At 38.6% G+C, this 21,919-nt stretch overlaps 1 protein-coding gene across 2 annotated transcripts in view; it reads right to left on the bottom strand.

The window, feature by feature from the left end:
• Positions 1–21,718, bottom strand: part of CUL3 (cullin 3) — a 110,325-nt gene extending 88,607 nt beyond the window's left edge. The window contains exon 1 of one of the 2 annotated variants that reach the window (XM_066279030.1): positions 21,215–21,718. In XM_066279030.1, coding sequence (XP_066135127.1) covers positions 21,215–21,280 — 66 coding nt within the window. In that variant the 5' untranslated portion in view covers positions 21,281–21,718. The remainder of the gene's footprint in view (positions 1–21,214) is intronic. The other variant, XM_066279029.1, reaches the window with a different exon arrangement.
• Between the last annotated feature and the right edge of the window lie 201 nt (positions 21,719–21,919).

The following is a 21,919-nucleotide window of genomic DNA, read 5'->3' as shown; positions in this document are numbered from 1 at the left end:
TGACATAACACCATGTATACAGCGGAGCAGCCCACGGCCATGCCAGTCGAGATGTGGTCGAGACAAAGGAAAGTTCAGTGTGTTCTGTGGCTTGCTAAATTTGAATCTGTGACCAAAGTGCAAAGTGAATATCAGCGCGTTTATAACAAAGCGCCACCACATAGGAATAACATTACTCAGTGGGATAAGCAGTTGAAGGAAACCGGCAGTTTGGTGGAGAGACCCCGTTCTGGTAGGCCATCAGTCAGTGACGAGTCTGTAGAGGCTATAGGGGATAGCCACCTAAGGAGCCCTAAAAAATCTGTGAGTGAGCCCACATCGAACTGCACTGAATAGATATGAAACTGGGAGAGTTTTTCTTTTATTTGGTGCAGATTTCACATTTCTATCGTCTTTTGTTGCTTTCCTGTGACCGGTCAAAAGTGCACCATGACTTTACAGACATACTGTAGGTTCTTTCAGTCACCCTAGAAATAAAATATCAGCTGAACTATCAATCAAGAGGATTCTTAAGGCAGAGGATTCAAATTGAGTCTTATTATTCTAATCTTTTTCTGTAGCACTTAAAAAATATATATCAGGTCTACCGGAAAGTTCTGTCCGTTTCTATCACAAGTTCGACACATAAGCACGTTTATTTGGCGCATGTGTGCCTCTCTATTTTTATCACTTAATGTATACATACTGACATAGCAAATTAACTAAAACAAAGTTGATTCACTTATGTGTGAAGCGATAGTGTACCCATGGCTACGGATAAAGTTCATATACGCCACTGTAATTTTTACGAATTTCAACAAGGAAGAAATGCTACAGAAGCATGTAGAAATTTATTAAAGTGTTTGGTGAAGGTACAGTTTCTGATAGGACATGCAAAAGATAGTTCGAAAAATTCGAAACAGGTGAATTCGACCTTTCTGATAAGCCACGTTCTGGGCGACCATCTTTGATCAATGACGATGTTGTTAAGACCATGTTGGAGTAAGATCCTTTTCTGACAACATCGAAGATCGCAGAAAGGCTTAATTCAGCTCAGCAAACCATTTCGGACCATATTCCGAAGATAGGATTGGTGTGGAAATATTCAAGATGGGTGTCACATGAATTAAGTCGGAAGAATTTGGATGATCGAGTCGTCATATGCACATCTCTGCTTGCTCGGAACAAAATCGAGCCCTTCTTGAACCGGATGATAACTGGGGATGAAAAGTGGATTACCTACGAAAACATCATAAGGAAAAGGGCATATTGTGAACCCGGAAAACCTAGCCCTTCCACCTCTAAAACAAATTTGACTCTGAATAAGAGAATATTGTGTATATGGTAGGGCATTCGAGGTCAATACATTATGAGCTTTTAAAACCGAACTAAAAGCTCAATTTGGAGAAGTATTGTCAGCAACTGGATAATTTAAAGACAGCAGTCCAAGAAAAGAGGCCAGCGATGTTCAATAGGAAGAACATCATACTGCATCATGATAATGCCAGGCCACATGCTGCTTTGGGGACTCGTCAAAAAATTGCAGAACTAGGCTGGGAAATTCTGTCACATCCACCATATTCCCCGGACTTAGCACCCTCTGACTAGCACTTGTTTTTGTCCTTACAAAACTTTTTGAAGGGCAAAAAATTCAAAAATGAAGAAGATATCAAACAAGCACTGGTTCAATTTTTCGCATCAAAAGATAAAACATTTTTCAAAAATGGGATATACAAATTGCCCTCATGCTGGCAAGAAATCATTAATAATAATGGCAATTATATTATTTAATAAAGTTTATCGACAGTAAAAATTTATATTTTTAGTCCAAAAACGGACAGAACTTTCCGGTAGACCGTATATATTATAAATAAGATGTAACTATTTATAACTTTTCACAAATAAATGATATACGCGCCCATGTGATAATAATGGCCTCAACACTCCATGTATGGTAGTCTCCTTTATCCATAATTTTGCCTTCTGTGGTTTCAGTTACCCACAGTCAACCGTGGCCTGAAAACAATAAATACAAAATTACAGAAATAAACAATTCTTAATTTTAAGTTACACGCCTTTTGAATAGCATGATGAAATCTTGCACCATCCTGCCCTGTCCATCCCAGCATGCGAATCATCCCTTTGTCCACCATGTCCACACTCTATGTTTCTTGCCCATCGGTCACTTGGCAGCTATCTTGGTTATCAGATAGCTGTCTCACAGTGCTTGTGTACAAGTAACCCTTATTTTATTTAATACTGGCCCCAAAGTGCAGGAGCAGTGATGCTGGCAGTCTGGATATGCCAAAGAGAAGCTATAAAGTGCTTCCTTCAAGTGAAAATGTTCAAGTTTTCAACTTAATAACAAAAAAATATTTGTATGTTGAGGTGGTGAAGATCTATAGTAAAAATGACTCTTCTGTCCTTGACATTGTCAGAAAGGAAAAATAAATTTGTGCTAGTTAAGCAAAAGTTATAGCCAGGTGCATGATAAGTGCTTAGTTAAATGAGAAAGGCATTCAATTTGTGGGCGGGAGGCATAAATAAAAAACGTGTTCTGAATGACAACAGCAAGAAAGCACTGAGCCTGTATGAAGACTTGAGCAAGGGTTAGTTTAGCAAGGGATCCCCTTAAACAATAGACTGCAATCACATAACTTTTCTTATATAACGTTGTTATACCTGTTCTATTATTGTTGCTTGATACTACCGCAATTTCAGGCATGCACTGAGGATACTGGAATTTTTCCCATGTATAAGGGGGACTACTATATGTGCAATGTGGCCTTAGTCTGCTGGCAGCATATGCAGAGGTTATAACAAAGCAGCCTAAGACACCATCCCTTAATGATAAATGACACACACCTAAAGCAGAATATTCAGAATAATTACAGAATAATTTTTTGAAGGGCAAAAAATTCAAAAATGAAGAAGATATCAAACAAGCACTGGTTCAATTTTTCACATCAAAAGATAAAACACTGTAAAAGAAAGAACATTCAAAACACATCAAAAGAAAGAACAGTGTATGTAAACTATAAACTCCAGAAATAACTATACTGCCAAGTTTAGCAAAACTTCAAATGATCTTTTCAAGTTCTATAACATGAAAGCTAGAAAATATACCAAAAATAGAAATTACTAAATTTTATATTAGAAACTAAAGAATTTTTAAAATAGAAACCAAGAGGCTTCAAATATTATACAAGTACTCTCACATTATAATACTTTCTCACATAAATAAAAGTGGTTTTATAATCCAAGACTGTATTGTATTAGTCTTTTCCTCTGCATTCATGCTTTATAAAGCAGAGTTGGAAGGACCACAGTGTTTCTTCTGGTGATTGCTCAGGTACAAATACTTTTAAGCAAAGGAAAAGCAGGCAGAGATAAAATGATTTACCCAAATCACAAAACCAGACTCAGAACTCATTCACCCCCATAGCTAGTCCATACTACTGGACTCGCCTCACACTCCTTTGTACCACTGACATGGTCAAGTAGTATCACAGTGCCAGTGACTGATTATCTTAGTAAACACAGTATGGTACATTAGTAGAGAAAACAGGTTTTGCTTTCTGAATGGCCTGGATTTGTGACATGGCTGTTTTAACTCAAAGCCATGTCGCCTTGGACTAATTATTTAACTTCTCTAAGCTTTTATTTCCTCACATGTAAAGTGGGTTTAATATCAGTATCTATATTGAAGGACTATCATGAAGATTGATCAAGAATACCAATAATAAATTTAGCCCAGCCCAAGACACAGCATAATTCCTCATGTTGACTAACAAAACTGCTCAATGATAGAATCTCTTGAATTCTCACCTATGGGCATCAAACTCAGAAAAAAATAAAGTTTTTCAAGCTTAGCAAATAAATAGATATAAGTTAAAATAAAAGTACCTTAAGAGTATAACTATGCTAAATAAATGCAAGCTAGTATAATGTGGCCTTCTTTCAGAAATAGTATTCCTCTACTTCATGTCTCCTGTGCATCCAGTGCATTTAAATCATTTTAATCCTGAGAGTTCTTTCCTGGCTCTTTTTGCTCTGCACTGTGTCCCGATGCCTTTAAGTCATGGTTACAACTACTACACAAACATCTTCGGTTCTATAATTTACAAGACTAGATTGGCAAGGAATTCTGGACCCTCCTAACACTGTATACCAGGGGTCCCCAAACTTTTTACACAGGGGGCCAGTTCACTGTCCCTCAGACTGTTGGAGGGCTGCCAATACAGTGCTCCTCTCATTGACCACCAATGAAAGAAGTGCTACTTCCGGAAGTGCGGGGGGGGGGGGGGGTATAATCAGCCTCAGGGGGCCGCATGCGGCCAGGCTGTAGTTTGGGGACACCTGCTGTATATAAAACTTTGCAAATATGTGCATATACTTCTTTTCTGGGTGGTGGATTCTAGTTTAGATTTCCCAAGAAGTCTGACCCACATCTCAAAGAAGATAAATTACTGGTGTATATGTTAAGTGCTCCCAAATCTATATTCCCAGCCCAGGTGTTCCTCCTAAAGCCTAAAACTACTTTATTCAACAGTCTGCTGGACACCCTCAATCAAATGCTCCAAAGATTAAAATTAGCATGTCCAAAATCCATGGTAAACTCACTCTCCACCCACCCAAATCATCCTCCTGGAATCTAAGAGTCAGCAGTACCAATACAACCACCTAGCTATAACAAGATAGAAGCATACCTTTTTCTTTTTTCCTCTCTCTCAACCCCTTCTCATCCATTTTCAAGTGCTACTAACTACAGGCCAAATATGCCCCATTCTTTCATTCTGAATACTATTGCTTTAAAACTTTCTCGATCACTACAAGAGCATTACAACCACCATGAACTCATGAACTCTAACATCTTCTTGGAATCATTCTTCCTCAAAATTACCATTAAAATAAGCATGTGAGCATCATGCCCCTGGCCAAACCCATCTTTCATTAATGACAGGGCTGTGGCCTACATACTTTAAAAGGGATCATAACACTTTAAGATCTAGCCCATGCCTACTTAATCTTCATTTTTCACTTACCACTACCTATTTTGCATTTATTCCCCATCATTAAACCAATGGTAAATCTGGACCACTGCCACTGCTCCCCACTCTCCCACGTCTTCTTTAAGCCCCCTCTTCAGCTGCTTCTGCATCTGATTCTTCGCATAGCCTCTGAACACCGCTCAGGTGTCCGTTCTCCAGGGATCCTTTTCTGACCTCAAGCAAAGCTAATGACTCCTGTTCAGCTGTTTCATAATACTCAGGTTATATGCATCACTACATGCCCATACTTCTTCATAATATGTTTGTGCATCTTTTTTACTAGACTATGAGATACTTAAGGGATGGTACATTTTCTTCAATGTCACATAGAAGGCCATTAAAAAATGTCTGGTGAATAAAATTGTTTTACATATGTTACACCAATGCAATTTTGAAAACATGAACATTTGAATTACTAAGCACAGTAACATGGAAGAATATTTTAATGTGCTTAGCAATAGCAAAGAACAATTTTTAAATACAAAAATGTCTTTTTCAAATAGAGTACAACGTGCAGACAACAAACTCAAATTTCAGGTATTAAATGTTTTCAGATTTTCCATCCACCTAACTAAATACCTCACATGACTGCAAAATCATGAACTTTATTAATAAATGTTAATTGGAAGGAAACTAGTGAGAGGAAAAGGTCATTAAGGTGAAGATCCATATGCTACAATCTTTCCCAAAATTAAACAAGTCCAAAAACAATACAAAGGAAATTAGCTTCAAGTACAAATTCCTACATTACGTGCTTTCGTCTTGGCCTCAAGTGAACGTGTCAACAACAGTTGCAAAATGATCATGTAATAATAAACTTTAATTTCTCACTCACCCATCCTTAATGCAGAACACAACATTAGCTGTCACAAATTTTAAAGGCCCTAGTTTTAAGTACATTAAAAAAAATTATAATGTTCTTATTTTAACTATTCTAAATTATGAGAGTGGGTTTTTAATTCCATTTGATAAAAGTGATTACCTCTGTTGCAATAACTGCAAATATACTCAGGAAGGGATTTGGTAACAATATTTCAATAAAACAGTAAAATGATAAAATGAAATGCACACACACATATATACACAAATATATAATATTTGCTAATTGTTAGGTATATTCAGTATCTATCCCCAGAGAAGCTCAAGTTACAAAGTGATCAGCATTAAAAGTAAATTTACTCTGCAGGAAAAGAGGCAAAAAGTTTTTTAAATGAAAGACAACTAAGTAGTATTGTTAAGGTTTAGTAACACTTTTAAAAACCACATCGTGACCTTCCCTTTACCTTTCGCCAATCCAGTATTAAAATTCCCTCCTTAGAAAGTAGCAACAGCAGGCCCTGGCCGGGTGGCTTATTGGATTCAGCAATGAGCCAGAGGTCACGGGTTTGATCTCCAGTCCCGGCAGGTATGAGAGGCAATCATAGTTTCAACCAAGTGAAACAAGGAGTTGATGCCTCTCTCTGCCTCCCCTCCGCCCTCCCTTTCTCCCTCCCACCTCCCATCAGTGGGGAAAAAAGAAGTGCCAATAATAAAAATAAGGCTGTCTTTCACAAACATCTCTAGTTTTACATCTACATTACTTCAAATGATACAAACACATAACCTTCAAAACATCTGAATTTGAAAGGATGTAATTCTATCATATACTTACACATCTTGAAGGTCGAATAATTACTAAGAATAGGAGAGAACTACTACATGAGCCAATTAAAACTAAAATGAAGAGAACTGTATCCTTCACATTCACTATATACAAAGGACAAGAAGTCTTTAGTCCCCTGCAAATAATTTTCTACAAGAAATTTAGAACACGGTGGGTGGGGGAAAAGGGTGAGAATTTGAAATTCCAAGCAATTTAGAATGACATTGCTGAAAAAAATAAACAAGGAAAAATGCTTGATCTTAATTTTATGCTTCAGCCTCAAAAAATGTTGCTTTGGTACAAATATCTGAGGAATGGCAGTGTTCTAGTCAAACACAACTATGCCATAAATTATGAAAACAAGTTCTCTCCCAGACTGTAAGCATCTCAGAGTAATATAAAGTCTTCCTTCCTTTCTTTTATTTTCTTTTATAATCCACAGCACAATGCTTAGACAACATTCAAAAATATGATTTAAATGCAGTCCAGTTATTGTTAATGATGATGAATGTTATTTGATGACAGATAACTACATAATAATTCATGACATCTGCTACAATCCTATTTATCCATCAGTTAATCTTCAAGCAACCTCAACCAGCAAGAATATAATCAAAGATCCAAACTTTGAGGAAAACAGCCCAATGGGAAACATTCAGACTTTGGACAAGTTAGTTAACTTTCCAAACTTTCCTCATCTGCTTGTGGAGGGAGAAATGGGAAAGACTATGTATTATGTGGCAATTAAGTAACTTTGTGAAAGCATTTGGCACACAGCACTTGTCTAATAATTTTTTTACTACACTGAAAAGACATATAGTTTTAAAGACATAAATCTGAACGTAACGTTAAGACTACTGATGTCTGCTTAACTGCTTCTCTTTAGTTCCAGTGGAGACCTGATAGGAGAGGGACTGAGCTGCCAAAACTAATAAAGTGATGTCAAAGAAAGAGAGAAAAAGATGATCAATTAAAAAAGCACAGTAGCTGGTCCTGGCCGGTTGGCTCAGCGGTAGAGCATGGGCCTGGCGTGCGGGGGACCCGGGTTCGATTCCCGGCCAGGGCACATGGGAGAGGCATCCATTTGCTTCGCCACCCCCCCCCCTTCCTCTCTGTCTCTCTCTTCCCCTCCCGCAGCCAGGGCTCCATTGGAGCAAAGATGGCCCAGGCGCTGGGGATGGCTCCTTGGCCTCTGCCCCAGGCGCTAGAGTGGCTCTGGTCGCAGCGGAGCGACGCCCCGGAGGGGCAGAGCATCGCCCCCTGGTGGGCAGAACATCGCCCCTGGTGGGCGTGCCGGGTGGATCCCGGTCGGGCGCATGCGGGACTCTGTCTGACTGTCTCTCCCCGTTTCCAGCTTCAGAAAAAAAATAATAAAAAAAAGTAAAAAAATAAAAAAAAAGCATAGTAGCTTGGGACGATTGGAGTCTGATCTACCCTCAGTTGGCCCTCAATATCATTAAATTATAGAACAGTGACATGATGAGAAAGCTAAATCATCAACAGAAGGTTCAATTATAATCTGCATTTCAGATCTCAGCATGAGTAAGCTGTTCAAAAATCAATTTGAGAATCTGAAACAATTTTTTTTCAAAAACATAAATCAAGCTTCCAGATTAGCCTATTAGCATCCATTTAAATAATGACTGACTTAAGATTTCAAACAATACAGTATTATTTCAACTGTGTCTCTGTGAATTACTTATACATTTGTGAAAAAATGTATATGTAACATTTCAGTCTGATGAAGACGACAAAAAGATACAACCTTAAGTATTCTCTCACTGAAGCAAGGAATTTGTCACTATCCTATATTGGTGTTAAAGAGATGTTACTTGCCACCCTGAAACACATTTTATCCAGAATACACAGTACATTCACCTTGACTGAAATTCTTCAAACATTACAATTAGAAATCCTCCCTATTCAATTAGTTATTATATCTGTATGATCCATACCTTAAAATAATAAAAACATGCCCTGGCCGTATAGCTCAGCTGGTTGGAGCATCATCCTGAAGCACAGAGAGTGCCAGTTCGATCCCCAGAGCACATACAAAAAGAGATCAACACTCCTGTCCCTCTCTCTCTGTCCCTTCCTCTCTTGCTAAAAATCAATCAATAAAAATTTTTTTAAGAAATAAAAACATTTGCTGTATCTCTCAATATACTATTAAACACCAAACACTATTAAGGATCCTGTATATAAAATTACTCTTTAAACACTCATCTGGAAAACAGAAATAACAGAAAAACAGGACTCATATTTGGGGTGAAATTTTTAAAAAGCAGTAGTTAATATTACAGGGAGAAATACATCTGAACGTATGTTTGACTTCCATATTTCTATCCTATAGTCTAAAATTATTGATTTTAATCAAAATTGACAATCCTGTCTTCTCTTTAGCTGAAGTCACTAAGTCTTTTTTTTTATGGGTAAACCAGTTTTTCTAAAACTATGATGTGTAAAAAGCTCTATAAACTGTAAGGCAATTAACAAATTAGTTTACACTAGAATCAACTACACACAATCCAAAGGAAGAGATAAAAACACATTAAATAGTATAAATTGTCAGTTAGCTTTGTCTTTTATTTTATTTTTATTTTTATTTTTTTGTATTTTTCTGAAGCTGGAAACGGGGAGAGACAGACTCCAGCATGCGCCCGACCAGGATCCACCCAGCATGCCCACCAGGGGGAGATGCTCTGCCCCTCCAGGGCGTCGCTCTGTTGCGACCAGAGCCACTCTAGCGCCTGGGGCAGAGGCCAAGGAGCCATCCCCAGCGCCCGGGCCATCTTTACTCCAATGGAGCCTAGGCTGCGGGAGGGGAAGAGAGAGACAGAGAGGAAGGAGAGGGGGAGGGGTGGAGAAGCAGATGGGCGCTTCTCCTGTGTGCCTTGGCCGGGAATCGAACCCGGGACTTCTGCACTCCAGGCCGATGCTCTACCACTGAGCCAACCAGCCAGGGTTTAGCTTTGTCTTTTAAATGAATGAACCTAACTGTAACCAAATCTGCTCAAAATTTCTCTAAAACTACCAACTCACACAGAAAGATGTAGAAAACAGCTAACTTTCTCACTGCTTCCTCATAGGATTTAACCATCACCACTGAAACATACCATTCCTATTTTCAAAGAAATTCTAAGGCTGAAAAGAGGTGACTTTTGCAACATCACAGAAAACATTTTAAGCCACAGACCACACTAGCATTCAGTTCCTAGACTTATGTGTAAATATGATACCTTTATAAAAATATTTAGAGTTAGAATAATCCCCAATTAAAATCTCTTCATTTTACGAATGAGGAAACTGTGGCTAAGAGCCTTCTTCAAGATCGCAGGCTCGTTAGAGCAATGAAGGAGTCCAAGTACCCTAAGTTAGCTGAACCTTATGGTCATATCAACTCAAAATGCCTGGGTGCTCAAAACATTAAAAAATTATTTTATAATTGAATAGGCTAATATTAACACTCCATCTCTATAGCCAAATGCTTATTTCAGTTTGGTCTAGAGAAAAAAAACTTTCAACTGCATATCAGGGTTCTAAAGTCATGGTTCTTCTATAAATAAAAGTTCTCTCTATTTCTGTTTCCTCATCTAGTAAATAAGATTTGAACAAATTCTTTCTTAAGTCCTTTATTGTTTTTAAAAATTAAAATACAAATAGCAAATAAGTCACTTGTTTATTTGGCTAGTGATGGGGTTCATCCAAAAAATACACCACTTTTGTCTTATTTGCATATACCACGAGGAAAAGTGAAACATTTTAAAATGTCGAATTTTGTCCTTCAAAATTCATTTCACTGTTTAAACTTCTTAGTATAGTCTCAAAGACAAAAAAGTTCAAGATTATATTAAAGTATTTACATATATCAGTAACTTCAATGAATCACTTTTTTCTAACATACTTAACAAGATAAAGTTCTATTAACTGAAAAAAGGAAGTGAACAAATGTGTGCTAATCAGCCTTATAATTTAAAAAGGAACGTCTTGACTCATAAATATGACAATTAATATGTCTTTCTTCTAGGTTATGATTTTGACTAAATAGACACTAAGGCCCCTTTAAGCAATGTATATACTCAAATTTTACTGAATATATACTTTGATTAAAAGTTCTTGTAACATTTACTCTTATGAGTGGTGCCTGTACCTTGAATTGAGTGAGGCTTAAGTCTGAAAAAAAAAAAAAGTTCCTTCCAAGGCTCAGAACTTAATTTTGATTTCTTTTCATAGATAGTACTACATTATATAAACTTCAAGGCATCCTGGATCCATCCCTGGCTAATAATTTAAATGGAAAGCTTAGAATTTTCCAATATATTCCTATTAAGAAACTAAATATTTCAAAGCCCTGGCCAAGTAGCTCACTCAGTTGGGTGGAGCGTCAACCTAATATACCAAGGTTGTGGGTTCGATCCCCAGTCAGGGCACATACAAGAATCAACCAACGAATGCATAAATAAGTGGAACAACAAAGTGATGTTTCTCTCTTTCTCCCTCTAGTAAATCAATAAATTTTTTTTTCTTTTTTTTTGGTGGCAGAGACAGAGAGAGTCAGAGAGAGGGACAGATAGAGACAGAAAGAAAGGAAGGGAGAGAGATGAGAAACATCAATCCTTCGTTGCAGCTTTTTGTTGTTCATTGATTGATCTCTCATATGTGCCTTGGGGTGGGGGGGACTACAGCAGATCGAGTGACCCCTTGCTCAAACCAGATGAGCCTGCGCTCAAGCTGGCAACCTCGGGGTCTTGAACCTAGGTCTTCCACATCCCAGTTCGATGCTCTATCCACTGCGCCACCACCTGGTCAGGCTAAATCAATAAATTTTTTAAAAAAACATAAATGTTTCAGAATCTAGCAAATTCTTAACAGAATATAATTAGTCAATATGGTGCAATGGAAACAACACAAATTTTTGAGTTAGACATGCCTGGGATCTGAATTCCAGCTCTGCCCTTCCATTGATATAAATGTTTTTCACTAGGTCTCCAAATCCCAGATAGGTTTAAACCAGGACTAACATCATCTAAAGATTGTTGTGAGGATTTGAAATAATTAGTTCAAAGTACCTAAAACAGAACCTAACACAAGGTAAAGCATTCAACAAGTCATAGTTACTAATATTATAAACTTCTCATATTGGAAAGGAAAAAGGAAATCTTTCATGACTACTTTCAAGAGGACAGGGCAAACAAGAGGCTAAATGTTGCTGGTGAAGGGCTGCTTTAGATAAGAATGACTTACAATCACTGTGAAAGTATTCCTCTCAGCAAAATGGCTTGCTTTTAGAGAAAAGTATCTCTAAAGAATGTTGTATTTTCTTAAAGATATCCCTTTGAAGTCTTTACTCTTTGATTAGAAGTAGGTCTTTCTCATTTAAAGACCAAATTTGGGTCCATTCCTTTCTCAATGATTACAAGTACTAAATGAAGTCAAATTAAGAAGTTCTACTCAATCACATTTTCAACTTTAAAAGTAATGCTTTCCTGTAGTAAAAGCTCTGGATTAGGAGTTAAGGCAGTGTCAAACTTTTTGAAGTTGGAGCACATTTAAAATCCTATAAATAATTGTAGGCACACTATATACAAATTTCTGAGAAATATGTTATAATAATGAAGTCAAATATTAAAGAAAAAAATATAAAGTCCAAGCATGTTTTTATGGTAATTAAACAAAATAAATACAACAAAATTAAATTTATTCTGACATTAAAAAACATTTTTATGTTATGCTTTTTAGAATTTGTAAAAAAGGGGTTAAAAATAAAAAAAACGACAAGAGTTATCCATATATATATATATATATATATATATATAAATACATTCTTAGTAAGATTTAGTAAATTTGGCAGGTCTGAGCAAAATGTGTTAAATTTTTTCATTCTTGTGTTTATGAGAAACATGAGCCTGATGTGTCCCAACGATTTCTTCAATGTTTGGGCATATATTTGAAAGGCAAACTCTCATTTCCTTGTCAATACATTGAAGAATTCCTCTCTTTTTTACTCTTAATTGTGTTGAGTGCAGAAAACTGCCACCATACATATCATCTTAACTTTATACCAAAAGATTGAAGAAACTTGCCTCCACTCTTTCCGGGGAACATGGGGGGTAGTGTAAACAATCCAGCACCACAGCTTAACAGTCTTCTGCAACCTAATCAGGCAAGTGAGGTGGGGGGGTTGAGCAGACTGTCAGCTTACAGCCAATTCCCCACACCTCTGTCCCCCAAAATCTAAACTCCAAAAACCCTGTTGGTTTTTTGGTTCCCAACAGGCACATATTTCTCTGGAATACCATAAGGTGCACCTGGAAATCTTCTAGGGCACACACTTTGAGAACCACTGGGTTAAGGCAACTACTGTCTCTGTTCTCAATTTCCTATTAACTTTATCAACCTGAGCAAGTAGGGCTATCCTTAACTTCAAAAAGGCTGGATTAATGACTACTGACCTTATAGCAATGGCTAAACAACTTGTACAAATGGCAATGCAGGAACTACTCTGAACTACCAGAGAGGAAGATTTTTGAAGACACTTACTTCACTGTTCCTGGGTCCTAATATAAGACCTTATGAGAGTTTGAAAAGAACTATCCCACATAAAACACATTACACTTGTAGTTGAAAATTGTGACTTTAGGATTAGAAAATGATTTTATGATTAGAAAATTCTCAGTGATGCCATGATTAGAAAGCACTTTCTGACATTATTTCTTTTAATCCTCACAATCTGTGAGAAAGACTGCTATAGTTCCCATCTTCAAGATGAGAAAAAAACTGTCTATTAGTTCATCCACTGGGCGCTGCTGGGACACTACTGTACTGCACTGACAAAGAACATCATGTTCTACTACAGAACATACAGACCAGGGTAGTTACCAAGATAGGGAAGACAGGACAAGAAACATCCTCCTTCTCTGAGACTTGCGAGGCAAAGCTGAGAATGACTCAAGATACAGGTTAAAGAAGGTGACTGAAAGGGAAGAAAGTTGAAGGGACTTACACAAGTTAACATTAGTTTTCAGTGAAGCAGTAAAACTTTTTGAAAAAGAAAGAGAATTCTCACTAAAGAGCTTAAGGGTAGTGACTGAAGTCTGGAATAGCCCATGCAGGAGAAGGGAGGGGGAGCTTACAAGAGACACACAAAAAAATTGGCCAGAGGCACTAAGAGCCCAGCCAAGTTAAAAAGACCACCGTGCCTTGCAATTTTCATCAGGAATGCAAAATAGCCTAAAAAATATAGCAGTCTAAAGGCACACAGGTGGAATGATCCAAGATGCTTCTCTTCTGGCCTTGCTCTGAGGAGGCAGCAGGAAAGAAGGAACAACTGTAACAGGCACCCAGCTGGGGAGAGTGAAAGAGCCTCTGGAGATCCAAGAGGACCTCAGTGGGAGAAGGAAACGAGCACAATAGAATAATTATGTAATAATCACAACATACATTCATTTATAATGCTTGCTGTGTACCAGGTACTACTGTTAAGAGCTTTACAGTATTAATTCTAGTAATTCTATTAATTTGTATTAATTATATTCGTACATTATGAGGTAGGTACTATTGTTTTTCTCTTTTACAAAAGAGGAAGCTGACAGAGGTTAAGTGATTTGCTCAACTCCTACATCTAATAAATGGAGGAGCTAGGATAGAAGGCAATATTGGAGTTTAAGATTTCTAAAGTAGCAGGATGACAAGCTCCAAAACAGGGTAAAGACCACAAATATAGAAGAGGCCAGGTCTGTTTGATCATCATTGTATATCATGTGCCTGACCCCTAGTAGAAACATATAATAAATGCATTTTAAATCGAATAAATGAATGACTTTGTCTATATTCACTGGATCAAGTTAAGACTTAAACAAGAGAATGAGAAGGTTCTAAAGTTTTCAGTAACTGAGGAAGCACATGTAAGAAGTTAGAACACAGTCATAAAAGGCACTCAGAAAGAACAGTTCACAAGGCCCTGAACCACAAGTGGTGACGGACATGCCAATAAATGGCACCTGGGCCCAGTGATTCAAGGATATAAAGAAAACAGACACCTCTATTCAAGAGAAGCCTGTATCCTTAGCAAAGATTTCAGATGAAAAGGCTAAGAATCCCAAGAACAGGCCACGGATTTGGAGGAGTGAAGAAGGGGTTCACAGTGTACAGGTGAACAGATTGGGAGCAAAGAGTCAAGGTGGAGAGAGCAAAATGTAAACTACAGCTCATACACAGAAAACACTGGGCCAGAGATGAAGCCTTCTGCCGCTCAGTGCAAGGCTGCTGTCAATGCCTCATCCTATCTACTGTTTCAGAAGACTAGGCTGGCTGGCTGAGGAAAGTGCAACATAATCATTAATGACCTGCTATATCTTAAGATTTCACTTACACTATAGTTGCAGAGCTCAAACATTTCAGAGTACTATTTGTATCGATTTACCAAATAAATCAATTACTATGGTTTGGCTTAATGAACTAGTTTCTCATTTAATCAATTGTTCAATAACCACCCACACTGTTTATAACACTATGCTAAGTGCTCTGTGGTTCAAAAGGGTGTCTGGTATAAGCTTTGGGGAGGGACCACACCTAGTTAGTTCATAAGTGAAACAAAAAAGGAGGGTAGAGAAGGAGTGTGGAGAAGGGAGAAAAAATTGGTATGAAATTTTAAAAAGTGTATTTTTAGATAAAAATTTAACGTACATAAGAGTGTACATACCAAATGAGTGTTTACATCTTCAATCAATTACTCCAATGATTATGTGAAACTCATTATTGGAACTTCTCTTTTGAATCTATCCCCTAAAAGCCAGCCACATTCTTTTGAAGTGCCCCAGTGGTACCAAACCTATATCCTTTGACAACAGTTTCTTGGTGTCATTCACAAATCCACTCTACAGGCTTTTCAACATGTAAGTTCTAAAAACTGTACCAAAAAAGGACAGTATGACAAAAATATAGTATATCCATATAACTACTTGCAAAAATAACATTGTTTTAATATTTAAACTGTAGTATAATCCTGGCTACATGCTGGTATAGCAATAGCTAACTGTGTGCTAGGTACTATTTTAATCCCTTCTTTTCTTTATGTCCCACCCACCCTGTATAGTAGTACTACTGGTACTCACATTTTACAGAGGAGAGAACTCAGGCTAGCTGGTTAATGAATTTGTTCAAGATAACACAGCGAGGCAAGGTGGAGTGACATTCAGACCCCTGCAAGCCAGAGCCCTCACTCCTATACTCAGTCTCTCTACATTTTAGGCATATTCCTACGACTGTACATACAGTGAACACTCTTAACACAAAACTAACTAAAAATTCCCTCGGCTATCCACAGTTGCAGTCTCACAAGTAGTCAAAGATATATAAATTAAAGCATTAAAGTACTACTCTTTTCACTAAACATATATGTTGACTAAGACACTGCTACACAGAAGTTAAAATGCCACAACCGTGAAAGGTATAATTAATTCTTAAGAGCATCACTTTAGAGCCAGACTGTCTGGTTTAGAATCCCAGCTCTGCCACTTAAGTATAGTGACCTTAAGCAAATTACTTAACCTCTCAAGGCCTCGTTAGGAAAACAAATGAGAATAGTAGTATTCTGTGGAGTTGGACAAATTAAATGAGTTTATATATGTAAAGCACAGAGAACAGTGCATGGCACATGACAGCATTCAGTAATACTATTATTACCTGTCAATTTGGTAATACATATCAACTATAGTTAGCCCAGTAATTCAATAATCAAAATGAGCTCAAATATTTATATGCCTAGTCACAGCTGCATTATTTAGAAGAGAAAATATGGATTCACTGGAATTAATCAAAATACCTGGCAAAGAAAATAATTAAGCAAATTGAGGTATTATACAGTATTAGTCATCAAAAATTATGTTTTCAATACATTTAACATAAAATATATGTATAATAATATACTGTATTTTTTAAAAGCAGTATATAAAATGATACAGTACCTCACTTTTACTCTGTGCTCACATGTGTATGACAGATTAAAAGGAAACACATCAAAATGTTTTAATACTATTTATTTCCAAGTGGTAGGGTTACAGATAATTTTTATTTCTTTATTTCTAAATTTAGGTATTTATCAAGTTTTCTATCATGAATATGCATCACTTGTAATCAAAAAAGCTACTAAAATGAATTCATTGCTTTGAAAGATTATGACTGAACAGTTCTCACGATACACTGATTGACAAGAACTATAATTCACTTTTCATCTCAGTAACTTGTTCTTACTTTTTTGTTGATTTTACAATGGATAAAAAATAACTATTCTCAAAGTTGCATTATTTAAAACTACAAGTTGTCCAGCAACTTTTATTACAAAAATTAACAAAATTGTTAAAGAATATCAAGATAACCTTGAATGAAAATAACAGCAAAAAATTATCTCTAAGGTCTCCCAATTTGTAATACAAAAGGAATACTATTTTTTCTAGTGCTAAGTATATAATCTTCCTAAACTAAAAAAATTCTATTACTTAATGAATGATGTACAAACAAATGAAGCTTTCTCTATTTTGTCTGAATGAATCAACCTTGTGACTAATCCATTATTTAAAAGACCAAATTTTCACATTGTATCTATACTATCAAAAATAGTTTCAAATTCAATATTGGTACTAACAATTTTTTCAGGTTCCTCTGAACTGCCATCTAAGAAGTTAATGCAAAATAAATACTTTATAGGTAACTACCTTATGCTTTTTTCAACTTCTAACTACAACTATTGATACATAGCTGGCTATGCTAAAACTACTAAAAAGAAAGAATTAATCTAAATGTAAGCAACACTTTAATGAATCTGCTAAACTTTACTCTGGAATTTCTCTGTAAGAAAATATCAGAGAATGAAAAACAAACTTATAGTTAACTCCCCACCCTGTGTGATTTGCAAAACTATTATTCAGTTTTCCTGTATGTATAGTCCAGGTAGTTCTAGGCAATAATTACTTTTCCTAAGAAAGAGAAACCTATTATGAAGATGAAAGCTGTTTCCCCAAATCTGGCAAATACTATGTACCTGAGAAAAACAAAAACATTAACTGTCCCCAAATGTCATTAAGTTCTTGTGCCCTTAAGTACATCAAAAATAATCTTAAAATTCAATCTCTTACTAATAATGTCAGTCACTTTATGGATTACATCTAACAGTAACCTCCACATCATTCCCTGTCCATGCCACACAGATAGAGCTCTGGTAAGCTCATCTAGAATTATAGTGTGGACATCACAATCACAGATTCTTTATTGTGATTATCATGCTTCTATAAACTAGCAACTGAAGTCATTTCCAGATGACACGCTAACAACAATCACTTCCAAAATGTGTCTTAAACTGAAGGCTAAGCCAATTAAGGCAAATCACAGGAGAGGCTAGCACTTCCATTCAAATATGTCCTCCAAGCCAATCAAACTTTTCAAGCTCATGTGGACAAAACCCTGGACAGTACAGATGGTGAGGAATGGCGTTTCAGAGATAAGAACAAAAGGTTCATCTGACAGCAACTAATCCCACATAGTGGAACAAAAGCTCAGGAGTGAGACACATGGCAGCAGCAAGGAAAGAGAAGCAGGAACTTCTTGAGGCAGCATTCTCTGGTCCAATCCACATTGTTTCCAGGAGTTAGGCAACTACAGTCTCCTACCTTAAAAAGGTTTTGTGGCCCTTGCTGTTACTTTGGGTACCCAAAAAACAAAAAGATGTTAAAGGACATACATTCTGTGCACTGCAGGAAAGCTTAAAAACAGAGATAAACGTATCCTCCATCAACAATTTATACAGGAAGTTCCTTATTGTTTTCATCTTAAAAAGAACCAATTCTCTTGAAACCTTATGAAAAGGTCTACTTAAAATGTAAATCATGCATAAAACTGGTATGCTGTAACTTTTATTCTTGTGAATAATGATGCAAAAACACTTAAAATATGTACTTATAAAACATTAAAAAGAACTTGTACCTGGAACAGGTTTACATGACTATAAAATATCCTGTAAGTTCACTTACCACTCTCTTTTGCAATGAAAACAAAAAATCCCCAAACATATTTTTACACCTTTCACACACCAATTTTATAAAACAGAATCTGAAATGAGCACTTAAGACCTTTGGTTAAACTATAATGTCCCTTAAATTATAGTGACTATACATCCAAATGGTAATGTAAAATCCAGTATCTGTATGTACATATGTGCACACATAAACAATACTTTTTCTTTATGGAACACTATGTATTTCCCACTCTGGACTAGCAATCTGTGCAGACTACAGGTACATGCAGACTACAGGTACACAAAAGATCACTAACTTGGAAGAAAAGGAAAATTCTGAAGGTCTCTAAGTCCTCATTTATCAATGTGAAACGCCATACCAATGAGGCTATCTCTATCCTTAATGAAGGAACTAGGACTTAAGAATGTATGTATTAAAAACCTTTAACAGTTCTTTTCATTAGGAACTACTTATGAATGGTATTAATAATTATGAAAGGATAACACTTTGCTTTTAAAATTAGCAGATATTAATTAATGAATATCAAACACTAGTCATAAACTGAAGGATTTTAGACAGAGAGGGCAACAAGTCAGATAGAAAGGGTCCAAATTAGCTGATAACTGTAATACTATTAAAAATATTAGTTTTAGTGCTATCACACAATATTGTACTCTTCAGCTAAAGGAGTAAGGAAATTCTCTCCTAACAAGCAGCGATCTCGGTCTTTCAAGCTATACTGATACATCCCAAGTCCCTAGAACAGTGCCTGGCACACGTACTCAGTATTTGTTGAATGAACGAAGGAATAGGAGAGAACAGGTAGACATAAGCAAAGCTACAGAGACGAGAGAGACAATAGATAAAAGTACAACTTGTTATTCAGAATATTAACATAAATTGAGTTGCTGTCAAATGTGAGCGATTCCACATTTTAGTAACGAGAATCAGAAGAACTCAGACTCCAAGAATAACAAACTTTCTCTAGAAAACATGTCTGAAATTATTTAAAATACTAAGTAATTCTAAATTCTGCTTAAAAAAATAGAGCTGATTTGGTTGGAAAACTAACATTACTCACAAATTCATAAACCCAGCCCATTGTTCCCTTACATGGAAAAACATGCTAGTGGACTTTATTAGTTCTCTTTTGTCACCATTTCTCACTTTGTAGTGTCTTACATTTACTTAGGAAAAAACTTCAAAAATTCAAAATCCCTTCAAAACAGTTAATTCTCCTGAGTACATCCCACCTTTATTTACATAAAGAGGGGCAATTCCACACACTGACATTAGTATTTATATTACTACAATTTCAGAAATCTGCATGAGGTGTATTCTTTTAAGAATTCAGGGAGGTCAAATTCTTTGGATGACTTTCTTACTTAATTACAATATTATTAATAAAGTCTTTCCTCACTGCAAACTACACTTTAGAAAAATCATGGCTTAAAAAGTGAGTACAAACCCCCCTTTTGTGTAGAGTCTACACAATATGTTCCTATGTTCTAAGAAAACCCAAGATCTTTCTCTAGTTTTACTGTCTTAAAACCTTGTTTAGTTGCCACTTTGTCTCTCTTGACATATACGTGTTATTGTAGCGACATGAGCAAGTGTGTCCAGTTTCTCTGTTACCACAGCACATTTTAATTGCTTGCCATTGACTATCTGAATTAGTTATGACACCCTAAGAAATACCCTAATATACTAAACACCTTGAAGCGCATGACTCAACCTAATGCTATAAAGAAAAAGTTTCTGAACAGGCTATGCTTGCAGTCCCTAACACCTATAAGAGTGAAGCAACCAGGATGGTGACTACTCGTTCTTTTGGGCTTCCAGGGCTAAGAAATGGAGAACCAATTGTCCGTGTGTTCCCGCTTGCTTCTCCTGACGTTCCTATAGGTGGGCAGGCGATTCCTGCACAGGAGAGTTTGTAAAGTGCTTTGGAAGCGATGAAAGATGCTATAAATACACCTGAGGCTGTTAGTATACTACGAGTGAGCATTACGTGGAACAACTGTCACTGCGTCGAGGACAGGTTGGAGGCACAGCGCTTCCTGAGGAGGGGAAGGGAAAGCAAAGAGGACAGAGCCTTCACCGTCCTAAAGGGCTGGCCGGCCACCTCTTCGGCTGGGGCGTTCTGTTAAACCTCCACGGAACCACACGGGAAAAGTTACACACAGGCCGCACACACGGAGGACTTCGCCAGTCCCCATCCCCGCAGGTCCGCGCGTCCCGGGGACAGGAGAGCGAGGGGCTGGGCCTGCTGCCCAGCAATGTGGGGAGGCGGTGGCCCCAGCGCGGGGCCCCGGCCGCGGGCTTGTCGCCGGGCGCGGGGAGCGGCCCGAGAGGGCGGCCGCGCCGGGGCCCCGCGCCGCCCCGTTGCCGGGCCGGCTCGCGCCCCGCGGCCAGCGGCCTGGGGGGAGGGGAGGCGGGCCTGCGGCCTGTTGGGGGACCTCAGCACGGGGCTCGCGTGCGGCTCCCGGCCGGGTCCCCGGCCCCAGGGTCCCGGGTGCCGAGCGGAGACTCACCGGAAAGGCCCGGATCCGCATCTTGGTGTCCTTCCGGCTGCCCGTGCCTTTGCTCAGATTCGACATGGTGCTCGTCCCCTCCCCGGCGGCGGCTCTGGGTCGCACTCCGAGGCGCCGGTGTCACATTTAAGGCGGGCGGCAGGCGAGGGGCGACGCTGGGGGGCGGCGGCGCGGCCCCCGGCTGGGCTGGGGAGCTGGCCGGCCCCTGCGCGGCCGCGGCGGGGGTGGCGGCGGCTCGGGCTCCCGAGGCCGGGGCTGGGCTGGGGGGCTGCGCTGGCGCGGCTGCTCCGCGGGGTCCCCCTCTCGCCCGGCTCCGCTCCCTTTATCGCGCTCCTCCGCGATGGCGGCGGCGGCGGCGACGGACAAACATCTCACTGCGCAAGCCGAACGTCCTCCTCCTCCTCCTCCGCCTCAGCGAGACGAGATCCGGCCCAGAGGGTGGAGGGGAGAGGAGGGAGGGAGCCGAGCCAGAGAGTAGAGAGATTGGGGGGAAGGAGGTGGGAGGACGGGAGGAGGAGGCGACCGCCGCCGCGTGGGGACGCTCAGATATCGCGAGAAGAGGGCTAGCGCGGTAGCCCGGGGGAGGCGGGGCGAAATCCGGACGCGGGAGGGGGCAACAGAAGGGGAGGAGGGGAATAAAGAGTTGAGGAAGTGGGAGGGACCAGCGGGGCGGGGAGATAGGGGACGGGGCGGGGCTTATGGTGG

This window comes from Saccopteryx bilineata, chromosome 5, assembly GCF_036850765.1.
Source record: "Saccopteryx bilineata isolate mSacBil1 chromosome 5, mSacBil1_pri_phased_curated, whole genome shotgun sequence".
Classification (NCBI taxonomy): Eukaryota; Metazoa; Chordata; class Mammalia; order Chiroptera; family Emballonuridae; genus Saccopteryx; species Saccopteryx bilineata.
Note: the sequence above shows the minus strand (reverse complement) of the source record. Positions and strands in the feature narration are given on the sequence as shown.